Source organism: Scomber scombrus, chromosome 7 (genome assembly GCF_963691925.1).
Source record: "Scomber scombrus chromosome 7, fScoSco1.1, whole genome shotgun sequence".
Classification (NCBI taxonomy): Eukaryota; Metazoa; Chordata; class Actinopteri; order Scombriformes; family Scombridae; genus Scomber; species Scomber scombrus.
The window spans coordinates 21,153,267-21,170,336 of NC_084976.1; the positions used below are offsets into that span (position 1 = coordinate 21,153,267).

The following is a 17,070-nucleotide window of genomic DNA, read 5'->3' on the forward strand; positions in this document are numbered from 1 at the left end:
CCTATAGAAATCATTATGATTAATCCAGTGTATTCTCATTTAAATTTGTATAGAGCTGATTAATATATGATCAATCAATTAGTATGATCAACAGAAAATTGGCAACTATTGTTGTTAGTTGTTTTATTATTTTGAAGAAGAATCTTACCTTTTACTCACATTTAATAAACCAAACAACTAATCTATTTACCAAGAAGATAACCATCAGATTAATCTATAATTCAAATAATTGTTAGCTGCAGTTCTAACTTTGTACAATATCCTAATTCTTGTATCATTTTCTATAAAATATGAAAGCCCTTTTTTTTTGCAAGAGCTTCGCAAATCAGTTCACTTTAAGGACACCCAGTTGATAAAATTTTGAGTTTGTTTGCTTTTTTACGTCAAGTAAAAATTATTTTCATCTGGCGTAGAGGAAGTTAATGTGCTTGAGGATAAGGTTGTAATGTTAAGGTTTTTGTCATGATTTCTCTCAGTTTAATGAAAATCCAAAAGAAAATCTAAAAGTTTTCATAACATGGGACTGTGCCATTCTTACTTATTCGTCCTAAACAGTAGGATTTTTTTGTAAAAATATTAAACTAAATAGATATTTACCAGTATATTACAATTTTTTGCACGCAAAATATGTTTTGAAATTCTGATCTAAAACAACTTCAAACCAAAATAAAGATGAAACATTCATTATTCATTTTGCACGCGCAAGTGTCAAAGTTATCCTAATTAAGATAAGAAATGTAACCAAATGAGAACATTAATAAGCTACTGTAAGTAAACAATTTGATTCACCATTGACTTTTCTTTTTAACATGTGGATGGACAGGTTCTTTTTCCCTCTTCCTGGCCAAGCCCCCCCTCTTCCTCCCCTCCTCTTCCTCCTCCTCCTCCTCCTCTCCTCTCTCTCCCCTCCTCATTTCTCCTCTCTCCTTCTTTCCATCTCCTCTAACAAACCCATAGCAGAGTCCCTCTGTTCTTCCACCCTGAGGCTGACCAGTGTGTCAGAGCTAACCAGGGAGAGGAACAGAGAAAGAAGGAGAGACAGAGATAGCGGGAGAGAAGCAAGCAGAGAGAAAGAGAGAGAGTGAGGGTTCAGTTAGGCCTTTTTCAGGGGCAACCAAAAAAAGGAAGATGAGACAGATGTACACAGTCCGTTTCATCTAGTGGAAAAAGAAAGCAGGAGAGGCCAGACTCTTCATGCCTCTCATATTTTTCTATCTTTTTATATCATGACCCATCACTCTTTCCTTCTTTAGACAGCACTGGAGACATAATGTTGCCTGAATGTCAGGCTGCCCCCCTTTCTCCCGCTACCCCAGTCACTCTGCAGGATTTCAAAACATAGTTGGTACCACAGAGTATTCATCACACTGTTTCCTTTTCACTCCCGTCAGTGGCCCACTAACCTTGGGCTCCGCAAGTACCCCAGTTCTGCTGATGGGTCTGGGCCTGTGGATTACCAGCCTTGTTGCAAACTTGCGTCAGTGTGGATCAGTCAGTCCTGTTTGGAAGAAGATGTTCCAAATACACAGACATGATCTCAAATGATGTGACCTGACTGATCTTTTCCAAACATATTGAGAGTCGTTTTGATTTGTCTCTACCTGGACAAGATGACTGAGAGTCTGTAAAAAGCCTCAAACAGCAGAGAGGACCTGGGCCTCATGTTACATCAGGGGTTGTAGCTGAAAGTAGTTGATTAAATTTGAGATTATTTTTCACATTTTCAGACCTTTAATTTCCTAATTATAAGCATATTTAATACTGCTTTCTTAATCTTATTTTTGTATAATTCCAATAAGAAAAAAGTCATGTGGTATTATATGACTGAAAGTTAAACGAGCGAGCAAACTCTATTTATGTTGCACTTCTCAAAACCAAAGTGCCAAAGTACAATGCATGATAAACTCAAAAAGAAGAAGAAGAAGAGGGAGAAGACAATGTATAAAACAAGGAGAAAGATGACAAAATATAAAGTTATAAAGTCAAGAAAAATCCAAAGAAAATAAAGAGTACACATGCTCTGGTTTGGCTGCTCAGTGGTGTGTCTGAACTCCCTTGTTCACACATTCACTACTCCCTATAATAGTAGGCACTCAGTAGTTGACTCCATAGTGAGAAATTAATTACAATTTTGGACATCAAATCTTATAAATCATCTTTTTGCATAATCATTGACAGCTGTAAATGAATGCAATTTAAATTTTTGCATCTGTAAATACAGTGCACTGCATCACAGGATCCTTAGCAGAAAGAGGTGTGTATGCCATGCACACTTTTTTGTTATTCAATGTTGAGGGCACTACATAAAATGGTGAATAGTAAATAGAGTGCACCATATAGTAAACCATATAGTAAACAAGGGAGTGAGTCTGGGTGTTTGAATGTTGAGCGGAAACAACAACAGCAAGAGCACGATAACCTTTCGGCCTCGACCGGCCTTGACCTCACACAAGTGTGTTTGTCCTTGCATCTTTCGAGAGCCCTAAAGACACATGAGAACCTGTCCCTAAAACCACTGCACTCTTTCAACAGTTGACTGGATCATCAAAAAGCTTCTGACTCACCAACACACCAGAGGGTTTGCAGCAGGGATGTGTGTTTTGCTAAAAGTAGTGTAGGCTGACACTTCACAACATGTGGAGGAGCACAAGTGTGGTTTCCTTTGAACGGTGAATGCGCTTTTGTCAAGATGTGACTGCGTTCAGTGACTTGGTACCCCTATTGTATGAGTTTACTATTGTCGCTGGTAACAGTGCGGTCCATCATCCATACTGGGTTTTTACAGGTGGCTTTTTGTCGGAGAAAGGTCCTTTGTTCGGAGTGTTGTGTCCACAGTCGCTCGGTGCAAAATGAAGTGCATTTGTGTTTTTGTCTGCATGCATCTCTGTGCTCTATCAGCACACCAGCATCTTTAGTAAACAAAGTGCATTCTCTTTCAGCTCGGTGAGATGTGTGTTAGTGTGTCTATATTGATTCAGTCAATATCTATGGGCTCCATGTCTTATTTTGTGTGCTGCTTCTCACTGTGTGTGTGTGTGTGTGTGTGTGTATCAGCAACCTGACTACCTGCGTATTTGTGCCATATCTGCTTGAGACTGTGTGTTTACTGTGCATGTACAATCCATTACAATCTGTGAGCGTCTGTATCTGACAGTCTGTGCATGCATGTGTGTGTAAGAGTGTGTGCGTATGAGGAACAGTATTCCCTGGGCTGCTAGTTATAATGTTTCTGGGGGTGATGGGGGGAACTTGAAAGCCCTGCGCTGCCCAAATCAAAACTAACAAGGAAATGATGGGGGCTCCTTTATCTCCTCTCTGGCCTGGGGGGCCGAGGGGGGCGAGAACGGGAGACTGGGGAGGGAGGGAGGGAGGGAGGGAGGGAAGGAGGAGGGAGGGAGGTAGAGAAAAAGGAGGAGGAGGAGGAGGAGGAGGTGGGGGCAGCCTGGCTTCCTCTTTGATTTGTAAAAAATGCATTACCTCCGAAATCAAACGGAAAATTACTGCGCCGAAGCAAAACACACAGAGCAGGAGAGAAGGAGCAAAAAAAAGGAGATGGGTGGGGTGGGAGGGTGAGAAGACAGTGGATAGGTGTGTGTGAATAGAAAAGAGGTGGGAAAGAGGAAAGGAGGATTCACCTGCATAGACGTGCTGTCGGATAGGAAAAGGGAGGATGGGTATAGATTTGAGGCGGTGCGTAGGTGGTATGAGAGAGACCCTGACAGATAGGAGAGCACATACATATCATCTTTGGAGAAGACTGGCTTATACATGCTGTGGACCACGAGTATATGGCAAATGAAAGAGATGATGCAGTATTGATGACCTGTAGCCCACAGGGAAGAGGAAATTTATAGATTACTACCTCGAACACAAAGAATATGTTATTTTTTAAAGACTTATACCAATCTCTGCAGAGGCCCTCAGTCAGATGTACAGGTTAGATAGCAGCATTTTAATGGAAGGACATGCGTTTTGAAATAGAGCACTTTCTAATTGTGTGAAGGATATTAGCTAAATGCTGAATACAAAATGATGGCTGCATGATGTATAGTTATGTAGAAAAAGAAAAAGTCCCATGTGGAAGTAAGTCGTTTTTTTATAATGACTAAGTTATAGCTGTTATTTGAACCCTTATGATAACTTTGACTCGTTATGGAAAAAGTGAGTGCAGGCAGACACAAGACAGAGAAAAAAATAAGGAACGATAACATGAATGATGAAAAAAAAAGAGATAGGATGAATGCCAACTCTATATTTGAAGACAGAAGGAGCAGCTTGAAAACAAGAAAGATAAAGACAGAGGAGAGAGCAAGAGGGGCCACAATCCAAAGGCTAGGAGCAGGGTGAGAGTGAGCGAGCGAGAGATAGACGGAGAGAGTCGGTCAGAAAGAGAGAGAGAGAGAGAAATGCCTGGAGTTAGCAATAATAATTTATACAAACACACCTTAATAATTCACGTTCCATTTCAATGCTGGAGGGAAAATCCAAAATTCACAGAGCATAATTAAATAGAGGCAGAGAGTGAAGGGAGAGATAGAGAGGCCAGCATTAAAGAAGCCAGTGTAGCAGCAGGGCATCTCTTCCATCTGAGCTTTGTAAAACAACCCTGATGAAACTGTGATATCCAAACTAGATCCCATCTCACAGTCCCCTCGCTCGAAAATCTCCCTACCTACTTCTGTCAGCAGATGTCTATATGCATTTATTTAGGAGACATTATTAATATTGTTAGTTGTCATTTAATAAAGCACGCAACCCTTTCCTCACAAATGATTGTTTATGGCCTGTTCAGATCACATGCTGACATATAAAAGGAACACGAAGCAAGGCGATGGATTGAAAATCAACAGTTTGTTTGGCTTTCAGGAACACCTGTGGTGTTCTCACTCAGGGTGTGTTTTTAAAAACAAGTAGTGCAAAATGACAGGTGAGAAAAAGAAAAGCATCTCTCGTATTACAGATTTGAGTCTGTAATTATTGCCAGAGAGAAAAGTAAATCACTGTTGAATCCAACTGTATATTTTCCATATTATGTTGTACTATACTTAATTTTCTACTTTTGAAGTACTTGTATTTCTTTTCTTTTTAAAAATGTTTTTCTTCTCTACTACATTTTAAAAAGAAATATTGTATTTTTATCTGACAGCAGGAGTTACTGGTTTATAAAATATGACTCATTGTTATAGTTTGAAAACCCAACAGTATGTTAAGTAATCTTGACCAACTGTAACAATAAAATGCAATTTACATATTAATGCATCAACAGTATTAATAAAAATATGTAAGACATAGAGGGACCAATGCAAAACTTTAAGTACATGTATCTTTTTACTTTCATATTTTTAATGATGTATCATACAAAAGTGCTCCGACCACACTCAGAAAAGGACAAGTTAGTTGCTAGCCTTTAAATCATAATATTGTACAAAAACAGTGAACAAACTTTATCTTCAAATGCACCTAAATAAGAAACAAATCCTCTCTTTTTCTAGAAGATCATTAAACCTATGTGTTTCTATAGCTAATAGTAGTGTACCTGAACATTACTTTGCGTGCACACTCACACCTACACACACACACATACACACACACACACACACACACACACACACACACCGAACACACACACACACACACACACATATATTTAACTTATTGTGTAGTTTTTTTTACTTTTTAAAACTCAAAACAAGAATGACCAAGCCATATTATATATTAAAACGCCTTATTTTTAATGTATAATGTGGCTCAGCTTTGACTTGGTTTTCAAAAGTCTATTTAATTCCTCCTGTTCATAAATACACTACAGGGATGTCCACCATGTTGCATCAGACACAGCCTCAGGTGGCCACACAAGATCACATCCATCAAACACCTGATCTCTACCAAAGACATATGAAACATAACCTTGCCATATTTCACATTGATTTAAGGTATGTTTTTCAACCCATGTTGCACCCTTAGACCCTTATGCAATACCTTAATATTCCATCTAACTCAAGTACATTTTCAACAAAGTTTACACTCTTCAACTTCAACTACTGAAATAAACCAGCTGGGTAGATGTCTAATTTTCAATGTACAATTAATCATGTTTTACTGACTGTCTTCTCCCTCTTTCTTGTGTCTTTGCTTTGTTTCAGTTGTTGTGAAGGCATGGACTGTAACTGCGTCAGTGATCTGTTGCTCCCCCCGGTGCCTGCTCTTTGGACGCCAGGTCAGTCCCATCGTCATGTTCAACTGACTGAAAACAAGAAGTCCCTTTTTAACCTTGCATCAGGTTTGCCAAAAGTCAAATATTTTCTAACATACAAATACTCACTTAACATCTTTCTGTATGTTTACCAAATGCATGTGTGTAAATTTGGTGAAACGAGGCATCTGCAACAAGCAAATATCATCCTGATAAAACATATGAAAGCTCATAATCATCATCAAAATTTCATCTTGAACTTCATCCAAAACATTCAGCTATTTGAAAAGATTAACCACATGCACGCACATTGCTTAACAAATTCAGTCTTTGGTTGTAATTGGTTGTATCTCTAATGTTTTTACAAGGCTAGTTAGTGCCAGATTCACTTTAGGATGAGTCAAACAGCTTCTGAAATCCATCCATGTTGTGCATACAGTCGGCTTTTAGAATTCAGGCCGAAGCAGCATCAATCAGACCTCTCCCAGAGAGCTGTCATCATCCCACTGACCAATCTGTTGAGGCTAGAGGGCATTAGCACAAACTAACATTGCTCAAGGCACGTGCTGTGATATTAAACACATCATCCCTCACCTCCATCACTCATCAGTCATCCGGACAGTGACCCCCCCTTTATCCCCACACCCCCTCCCGCCGGCGAGCAGCAGGACAAATGACGGGCCCTAACCCCATCCTCCTTTCTTTCCTGCACCCTCTGCTCAGGGTTCGCCTTCCCAGACTGGGCCTACAAGCCCGAGTCGAGCCCTGGCTCCAGGCAGATCCAGCTGTGGCACTTCATCCTGGAGCTCCTGCAGAAGGAGGAGTATCAGGGAGTGATCGCCTGGCAGGGAGACTATGGAGAGTTTGTCATCAAGGACCCAGACGAGGTGGCCCGGCTGTGGGGGCTTAGAAAATGCAAACCTCACATGAACTATGACAAGCTGAGCAGGGCACTGAGGTATTATAGGACGTGTATTATGCTTGTTGTGTTTTTGGCGTCTGTGCGTGTGTTTGTACGTGATGTGCTGAATGTCAGACAATAACACTGTCAGACTCAAAAAAATCAAGATGTTTATCAGACCGCTACATAAACTGACCCTGTGTTTACTCCTATTCGACTGAATCCTCATGTAATGTCTCTTTTCCATGTTGATAAAAATGGAAAGATAAAGGTGGGACTTTTCTTGGAGAAAGTCAATACCCTCAATTTCTCCTTATCTGTGGACATCCTAATGGAAATTTCACCATTGAGCTGCCAAATAAAAAATTCAATAGGGATTTCAAAATTAAGCCCCAGTGTGAAATTGCTTGGACTTCTTCAAAGTGGAGAACAGAGAAACTGCTCAGCACCAAACTTGCCGAAGGTGATTAAAACAATACTGTTCACAGTCTGTACCTTCAGCAGTTTATACCCCCAAACGCACACAGTTTTCATATGCAAATCATCCTATGCTGACTTGTTCCCCTACCCCACCCCCCTCCCTCTGCTTTCCTTTGGCCTCTTGTTAATGGGGGCTGTCGTCAGAGTCTAATTGTTATGAATTGGCTGGGGCCACAATTAGCCTTCTTAATTAGCCTCACTTAATTGCTCAATTAAGGGCCACGGCACAATTGCCACGCAAAGCAAAACACGTACACATCATTGCACTGAGCCCAGCCACCGTGGATACATGCTGATACGTACACGATGCTGTTGTTCATATGGTGTGTTTGCATAATAAGGAGCTGCTCACCAGTATTTAATGCTGAGTTGTCTAATGCATGCTGTATCTGGCATGCTGACTGGGGTCACTTTAAAACAAAGAAATCTGAGCACAGTAAAACCTGGTGTCTCAGATTAAAACTTCTATCTCGCGATAATACATCCACAGGTTTTTCAATTTGCAGCATCCCACTCTTCCCCCCTTACATCACTACGCCCACCCCACCTCAGCATTCAGCTCCTTCACCTGAGCCAGATGGCCCCATGTTTTGCCTTTACCGCTGATCAACTTGGCATCCTGGCAGACTGTACATTGTGACACCTCAGTGGGTGGCACAGGAAACTGACATGACGATGGCTCGACATGCCCAGCGGGAGACACCTGAGGTCGTTGCCATGGAGACTTCTGTTGTTGTCCCACCTCCTTGTAAATGTGCTTTGCTGTTGGAAACAGTGACAGCTTCTTGGTGTCATGTGCATTTACACATCACTGGGGCTTTCTAAGCCCGAAATGCTTCTGATGCTTTGAATTAAATACCAAGTTCAAGGATATATTTTTGTCATGACTCCTGTTCTGATAATTCATAAATCATTTTCATTTTAACATCAACAAACTTTGTGTTTTTCTCATTTTTTAAAATCATACAGATAGAGAGAATTATAATTTGCTGTGTGATATGTCTCAGAATTTGGAATTTTTATTTGTATGTCATAATCCATATAATATTGTATTATAATCCAGTACCAATATTATTATGTTCTGGGTCCTCTGTGGCTCAGAGGGATTCGCCTTTTTGACTTTTTGTCTGTTAACAAATGAATAGAATTTCCCTTTAAAGAACCATATTGTATTGAACGAAAGCAGTCAGACATGAATTGATTTGAGGAAGGAGGAGATGAATAAAAACAGTGGGAAATCAGCATAGCTCTCACCCCACAGTGCTGAAGTTTTTTACTTATTCTTTTCTGTTGGCTATAAGACACAAAACCTTGATGTGAGCATTATATTAATCCTTCCCTCCTCTTTTCCTTTTCCTCTTCCTTTTTCCTTTATCCTTTATCCCCCTTCAATCTATCCCTCCTTCGATATCCTCTCCTCCACTGCAGGTATTATTACAACAAGCGTATTTTGCACAAAACCAAAGGGAAGCGTTTCACCTACAAGTTTAATTTCAGTAAGGTTGTGTTGGTGAACTACCCCATCCTGGACATGGCCAACTCTCCCTTCTTTCTGGCCCAGAACCACTTCAACGGGGGCGCCACCGCACCGGACTGCACCCCAGAGGTACGCACGGTAGGATGAAGGGATTTAAAGAGGGTAGCATTAGTAGAGGGATATATTTTTGTTTCAGATAATAATGCAAATAGTGCAGGAAACTGACAAATATGTACAGTCAAACTGTGAAAAAACAGCCTTCACAGACTGAAATCTAAATCATATCCATACATGATTTAATGTTATATCTTCAGTGAATCTTTATAGTAGGTAATAACATGGCACTTAAATACAGAAGTAATTAGAAGAAATGAAAGCTGGAACAAAGAAAAAGGAGACACACTGTTCTACTTCTTTATTTTTTATTAATAGTGATTTAATTCAGGTAACAAATCCATTTCACTCTCACGGTTTTCCCTGTTGTATTTCTTAGGCCCCTGCTGTGCTTTCGCTTTTTACAAGAAGATGGGTGTTATTCATCATATCTATGTTTTATTCACTGTCTCTAATGGTGATTGTAATAGAAGAGAAATCACTTATTATTTGCCCTGAGAGGGTGTAAAATTTTTACACAGATAAATTGTACCAGAACACCAAAGAGAGGAGCACGAACAATAATGTCCTAATTTAGTTTTAAAATAATGTTACCATATCACTTGTGGGTCTATTGAAGTGATGAGATATTTAGAGAAAATAAAACAGGGAACAAATCAATTTAAATGTTTCAGATTCTGCACTAAATTATAGATGGAGCCACACAAATTGTTGCAGAAGGCTGTTTTTTACTTGGATGTAAGTGCCGGTGTACTAATAATTTTATTTTGGACAACTCACGTCCTGGAGAGTGCACGTAAGTTAAAAGTACAGTAAGAGAGAATCATCCATCATTTGTCTGCGCCATCCTTAAGATGGGATAAGGAGGCACAGACTCTGAAGGAGACAGCGGAGGGGGGGACGGTTTTAAGTTGTCCTTAAAACAAAAGACGACGTTATCCCCTCCTTCTCTCATCCCCGTCTCCGATGGCGCATCCATCTGTCATCGATTGAAAATGAAAGAAATAGAAAGCAAAGGGTCGCGTCAGATCAGATCAATGGCGGGTCATTAATGCGGTTTGTTAAGCAACGCAGATCTTGCAGCTTGGGAGTACAGTCTCGCCTTTCAAACTTGGGGCTGCGGGGTGACAGATACTATTGATCCAAAGTCCTGCTAGGAAAAAAAAAATCCCCCCTTTGTCCCCTTTATTCCTGAGATTCAACTGTTCCATTTATTTTACCTTGTCTCCTGCTCCCTCACGTATTTTTCAAATACTTTTTCACACACACACACACACACACACAGAGAGAAAAAATCATGCTCATGCCGACACACACAGTTGCCCTACATCCTGAGTGGATGTCATTCTCTCAGATCTCACTCCTATCCGTCCTCTGTCCTTTCACACTCCTCCCTCCATGCAGAAAATAGCCCGCAATCTCGCTCTTTCTCGTCATTTATCCTTTGTGCCCACAATCTTAATCGCTGGCCTCCATTTGACTCTGTACTCTTCCTGCCTTTGAGTCTCTGAGCCTCTGCGTCCTCCTACCTCCCTTTTTCCCCTGAGTCCCATGACACCCCTTTTTATCCTGTCCTTGCTGCGACTGTGTCACTGTTTGCATCACGCTCTGCAGGGTGCTGCTGTCAACATATGATTTTACCCCCGCGCTATGCAGCAACACCATGAGTGTGGATTTGTAGGAATACATGTGCTGTTTCCCATTATAATCTTTTCCCACTTCTTTTTTCTCCCCCTCTCTGTTGCTCAGGCCATACAGTCCCTGTTTCCCCGTTTGCCAGACTCCGGCAGAGGAACTTCCCTGTTTGATCGGGGGACCACAGCACCGGGACCGGAGGGAGACAAGCTGAGGCTGGACGCATTTCCTTTCCTCAGTTCAGGTGAGCTGATGGGGGAGAAAAGTTAGACAAAAACTCCTTGTGCTGAATTTAAGCAGAGTTTTCATGAGGCCATCTTCCTGAGGAAATACCCAGCTTGTACGGAGAGGGTGTATAAGGCATATAGACAGTGTATACACAGAAAGCACGAAAGGAGGAGAAGGTAGAGGGAAAGGATGAGAGCAGGGAGAGGAATGAGGATATGGGGAGGCATGAACATTTATTGTTAAAGGAAATAAGAGAGATGGCTGTCCCATTGCAGCTTGCAGTGAAGATGTGCTGCAGGTGTGAGAGGTTAGCTTGTGAATTATGCATATCAGCGACGGTAAGAAATGCAGTGGAAACTGAAGGCTGCAGAAATCATTCACCTTTTCATCTAAATTGCCTCTTTGCCACGATTTGTCCTCTTCCAATTCTGCATGCAAGTGTCATCAAATGCAGCACAGATTTGTGTTTGTTTGCTTGATTGACACTATACGTCTGTTCATGCCTCTGCCTTTGTATTTCGACACACACTATACGAACATCCGAATGTGTACTACGGATGTGTGTCTGCAGAGCTAGAGAGGTAGTGTGTAAACAGATGTACTCACACACAGATGCACTCCTCATCACACAACCTACCCCCCTCCATCCTCCCCACTCTGTTTGTCCTCAGGTCCTATTCCCCCCTTCTTCCCTTCTCACCCTCCTCTCCCTCCCATGTGTCCCCGCTGTCCTAATCCCTTCCCAGGCAGGAAGGCCCTAATTGAGGGTGCAGGCTTCAGTTTGTGGCCTGTGGGCGCCCATTACTGTGTTTTCATAAGCAAGTGAGGCCTGCCTGACTGATTCAATATTCATGTGTCTGCCAGCTACTCCTGGCCCAGCACGCAGAGACTTCACCACTGTCAAATTAGCCCTGCATAGTAAATAACAGAGTGAGAGCGAGGGAGCGAAAAAGAGGTGGAGGGTGCAGAGGAAAGAGAGAATCTTTGAGTTGGTTGTCAGTTGGAAGGAAGTACAGTAGGTTGAGAGGCAATGCTTTTGTTTGTTCATTAAAATTGTATCCCAGCATCACCTCAAATTTACCCCCTTTTTCTATTATCAAACAATGCGTACAAGAAACAGAATTCAAATAAAGTGCAACATTTAATTTGCTGCACCTTGAGGTTTTTTTGCATAATCTAAAATGATACGGTGACATGTCAAAACGTTGTGGGGGGGACTGGAGAATGACAGTTTGCAAGTTTCCTGTCTGTCAGTCACTTAAATCCTGGAAGTAGACAAACTACGGTGATGCATTCTTTATTATTTCTCAGCTAGATTTTTTTTAAAGGTGACTGTCACCAGTGTGATGAGTTACAGTCATAACAGTGGTGGCACGTCTCCAAATATTTCCTTTTTTAACATTGTAAAAAATACACAATTTGAAAGATGTAAACTCTGCTTATATAGTTGTGTAGTATGTTTTTTTTTCCCCACTGCGGTGCAGAATCTTTTTTGTTCACATCTGGGTTGCAGCAATCTGGAGTGGGTGTACTTCAGAGTACTGGCATGCATAAATGAACCATCAGATTTTTTGTTGAAAGCAACCGTGCCAGAGTTGGCCCCTGTGGCTTCTGATTAGAATTGCTAATACTGTTAATTAGTGAACATTCTTGGATGTTGTATGTCAAGAAACCTTTGGCCCTTCTGAGAGCTAACCTCCATATCTGGGTTTTCTCTGTCCTAGGTGCTCCATGCTACTCCAAACCCCCGTCCCTGCTGGGCCCGTACCCTCGCAACCCACCCTTTGACTACCCCTGGGGCTTCAACCCCTACCTCCCAGGGGCCTTCTCTCTCAATAACTGCCCCAAACTGCCCCCTGGCTCCCTCTACCCCTCCCAGTTTTACCCCAGCCCTTTGCAGAGCAGCCTTTCCCAGTTGCCTCACCCCTTCTCCTCCCTGCTCCCCCCAGCAGAGGCAGGTGGGGGTGAGAGGGGAGCAGCGGGGCAAACCGGAGGGACAAACGGCACAGCGGGTGGTCAGCCACTCAGACTCACCCTGCCACCCTATCCAGGGAGCCTGTCAATTGTTCGGACGGACATTGGTAACGGGGCATCACTGGGGGAAAGGGAAAGGGTGGAGGCCAGTCCTCCAGCCACAGGGCTGAGTCTGGGACTGGGAGCGGTCGGCCTGGGAGCTGGGACTGGGACAGGCCAGCAGAGCCCTACAGAAAGGAGAGGAGGGGTGAAGCCAGACCTGGATTCGGACTCAGACCTGGAGATCACAGATCTGAGCGACTGCAGTTCGGAGAACGAAAATGAGCATGAATTCAGCGTTGGCAAGGAATCCAGCCTGGCAAACCGGTCACAGATAGTGTTGGATGGAAAGAAAGGGAGCGCGCTGCCACCCATCTCCTCTCTCCCCCCGCCTGTGTCCCCCCACCCTCTGAAGAGCCTGATTCCCGTCAGTCCTCCACCGCCATCCCTGCCTCCGTCACTTTCCCCCTCCATGGCTCTGCATGACAGACACAGGGAGACAGAGACTCTTAAAATGATACACAGCTAATACATTTTCCTCTGCGTCCATGCACCATCTTGCCAGTCTGTGCTCTGATAACTCTCTTTTTCTCTCCTTTCATTTCTATCTTTCGCTTTACACGATCAGTTCCCCTATCACTCTCCATAAACACTTTTTCCAGGAGAGGCACTTATGTTCTTTACTTCTACAATTACTGTTTCCCTGTTTGCTGTGTAAGTTTTTAACTTTCCTACAGTCCATTACTCTACCGACTTGTCCATCTGAGAATATATGGGGCATACAGTATTTAGGGTATTGACTGTCTGCATCACTGTCGTGTCCTTTCTGTTTTGATCTCTCACACCAAATGATCACTCCATGGTTTGCAGACTTGTTTTACGCGTTGCCAGCAGTACTCTACAATTTGCTGTCTGCAGCCGAGCTATGATAGAAGGCAGTGAGGTGGTAAATTACAACAAAGCATTGCCCGCCTTGACAAACATTAACAAACAACATCCCTATACTAACAGAACAGAACAACAAATAATGGTCAGATCGATCCAATTTTACAGATTTGTCCTGTAATTCTTGAGATTTAGACTATGTATAATCACTATGACTTTTGAGACATAGTCAAATACTGCCACCTAGTGGTCCAGTCAAAGTCTCCTTCAGTTACATTATCTCTTCTCCGTAATCCTGTGGTTGAAATTGTTGACCCTAAGTTTTCTTTTGCTCTTACACTTATATTGTTTCTTACGGGTTTATTTAAATGTTAAAATCCACATTTCTTATAGTGGTAACTGTGGTAGTCTGTGAATATTTATTTTGTCCTGTGGTTCACGTATTTCCTTCACATTTTGTAAAAGGAAAGAAAAAGAGAGCAGAGGGGGCTGGACCAATTTAGAATTTGTATCACTATTTCTGTGTATATATTTTATTATGGTGTACATTACATTTAATTATTATTCACTATGTAAAATTTAGCTGTATTGTTGTGATTTAATTCAGTATTTAAACATGTTGGAAAAATTATAAGCTTAGGTGTATCAAAGTTTAAATTATTAATGGCAGAAGATCTGCACTCTGAAGATGTTTTTCTATGATGAGGACAGAGTTCACACTGGGAATTGTCTCTGATTTTCTCAACCCCAGTTAATTGTGCCCTTTGGTCATTTTTGCCAGATGCCCAACGTACGAACCCTTTGGGTTCAAAATATGCCGGTAGACTTATTTTTATAGTTAGCATTCACCCAGTGTAACTGTAATGTAATTAGTCAAATGTGAAAAATATTGGTCTTTGCATTTTTGTTTAAAAGTCCTCCCCTCAAAAATCTGTTTTGATTATTTTTCAATCAATGTTTTTTGTCCATGCCAGCAGAAGGCCATTTGGTTTTGCTTGAGGACATTAAACAGTGGAAAAAATATTGAAAGACTGTTTATCTTTACTTTACCCAGAACTAATGACCAACATCCTTCCTATGGCCAGGTTTGTCAGCACAGAGTGAACACTAAACCATATTGTACAGCTTCATAGCCTTTATAGCCTGGTTTGTAAAACAGTGGCGGTATATGATTAGTTGTGAAAACTCTATTGTAAAGTTAATGTAAAGCTCTATGTTTGTTGAGTTGCTACAGGAAAGGCCTCCAGTCACCTCCATGTGGAGTACACTAACAGCTGTAAATACTGTTTCCTTTGTGTGTGTATGTGTGTGTACACATCCAAAAATGACAATGCAGTGGTTTTACCTGTCATTTCTCTTTGTTTTACTGTAAAGAGAAAAAATGAAACTGCAAAAAAGAAGAAAAAGATTAATATCTTCAAAAGCAATAAACATTATTCTGGATAGTGGACTGTTGTTGACTGTGAGTTTGTTGGATGGAGTCATGAATGACAGCAATTGACAAATTATTGTTCATATTGTTCCTTGGTTGGCTTGTTGCCAGGCACATTTCTGACATAATGTTTGAAATTAACTACAGATTTTCTATCACATATTTACTTAACTTCATTGGTACAGAGACATGCATATTGTTTTCTTTTTGACAGAAGGGATTTAACTACTTTTTTTTAAAAACTGTCGGATGACTTTACATGTAAATGAGAATATGATACATGATTCAAATGTGACTGCCAATATCTTCCAAGCTTAATTTTTTGTTGCTGTTTATTAATCATGCTCTTTCTAATATTGACAGCAATGATCATATTGTGAATGCTGTTGTGAAAATGATTACACAACATCAGTAGTATATTGTAATTATAGATAGTTGTTATCAAAGGAAATTGATTTTATATTAAAACAGTCCTCACATAATCATATTAAATATAAAATAACTGAGTCATCAGACAGAGGCTGACTGATAAAAACATAATAGATTCTAATACTCATGATGTGTTTACAACTCGTTCCTAATTTGGTGAATTCAGCTTGTTGTTTTCCTGAACTATTGTCTATTCCATACAGTCAGTAAAACATTTTTTTCATGAAAATTATATAAATAACTGCAGTTTGAGCATAAAGGGCACAGCTTACAAATGTGTGTAGATTCTTGCAGAAAATGAAATGACCTAAATGACCTTATGCCCTTAACTAATGTCTATATTATTAAGCATCACAGATCAGCAGAGCAGACTTATTCAGGTTCATGATATGATGCAAGCAATGATGAGCAATCCCGAAGAGAAGGGACAGAAGAAGACAAATATAGGAAGTGAAAATGTGCTCATTATATCTCAGTTTATCGGCCCAACAGGAACTTCTGTGCACTGTGTCATTTTTACAACGCCCATTCGGACATACACTCAGTACTTAGATACTGACTGATAATATGTTTAACTCATGTGGTTTATTATGTTTCTAACAGGTTTGTGGTTGTTCTAATTAAAAGAAAAACCTTTAACGATAACTGCAGACACAGAACTGTACCTTGTATTTTATCATTCCTGCAATTTATGAACCCTTCACAAACAAATTTAGAAATGACCCAAACTGCTTTATCACAACATCTACGCCTTGAGTCCCTGGCTATTACATGGCTGGGTTTAAACAGGTAGATAACAGAGTAAATTGTATCATACTCTGTTAACTTGTCATGCAAAATACAAGCACAAATAGACTAAGACAACATTAACATAAACAATTCTTAAAATGCTCAGAAAATTGTAAATATTGAATATTTACAATTCACAACAACAGATCATGATAATGATTTTTTTTAAGGGGTGGTCATATCAGCATGTTGTGTCCTCGTTTTGGCCACAGGGGGGCGCAGGGAAGCAGCCAGTGACGAAATCGTGACTAAACTTGTATTTGAGTTGTCAACTTTGCAAACAATTGCTTAGATTGCAGGGCAGATAACCTTTATATGGTGCCTTTAGTACAGCTGCAATCACTGCACACTCAAACTGGCCGATGAGCAAATATAACCTATATCGCATACATCAGCTGTGACAAAAGGTCATGAAAGTAAAATAATCTGTGGTTTATAAGATCAGAAGGTTGTTTAAATAATGAACTAATTAATGGGGGGAAACTAATTTTCTG

At 40.8% G+C, this 17,070-nt stretch overlaps 1 protein-coding gene across 1 annotated transcript; it reads left to right on the forward strand.

Annotated features, from left to right (window-relative positions):
* Positions 1-6,156: 6,156 nt before the first annotated feature.
* Positions 6,157-13,570, forward strand: erfl1 (Ets2 repressor factor like 1). Its single transcript, XM_062423086.1, has 5 exons — positions 6,157-6,217; positions 6,917-7,151; positions 9,003-9,180; positions 10,915-11,044; positions 12,753-13,570. Exons 1-5 carry the CDS (start codon positions 6,157-6,159, stop codon positions 13,568-13,570), a joined length of 1,422 nt encoding a protein of 473 aa, XP_062279070.1.
* The last annotated feature ends 3,500 nt before the right edge of the window (positions 13,571-17,070 follow it).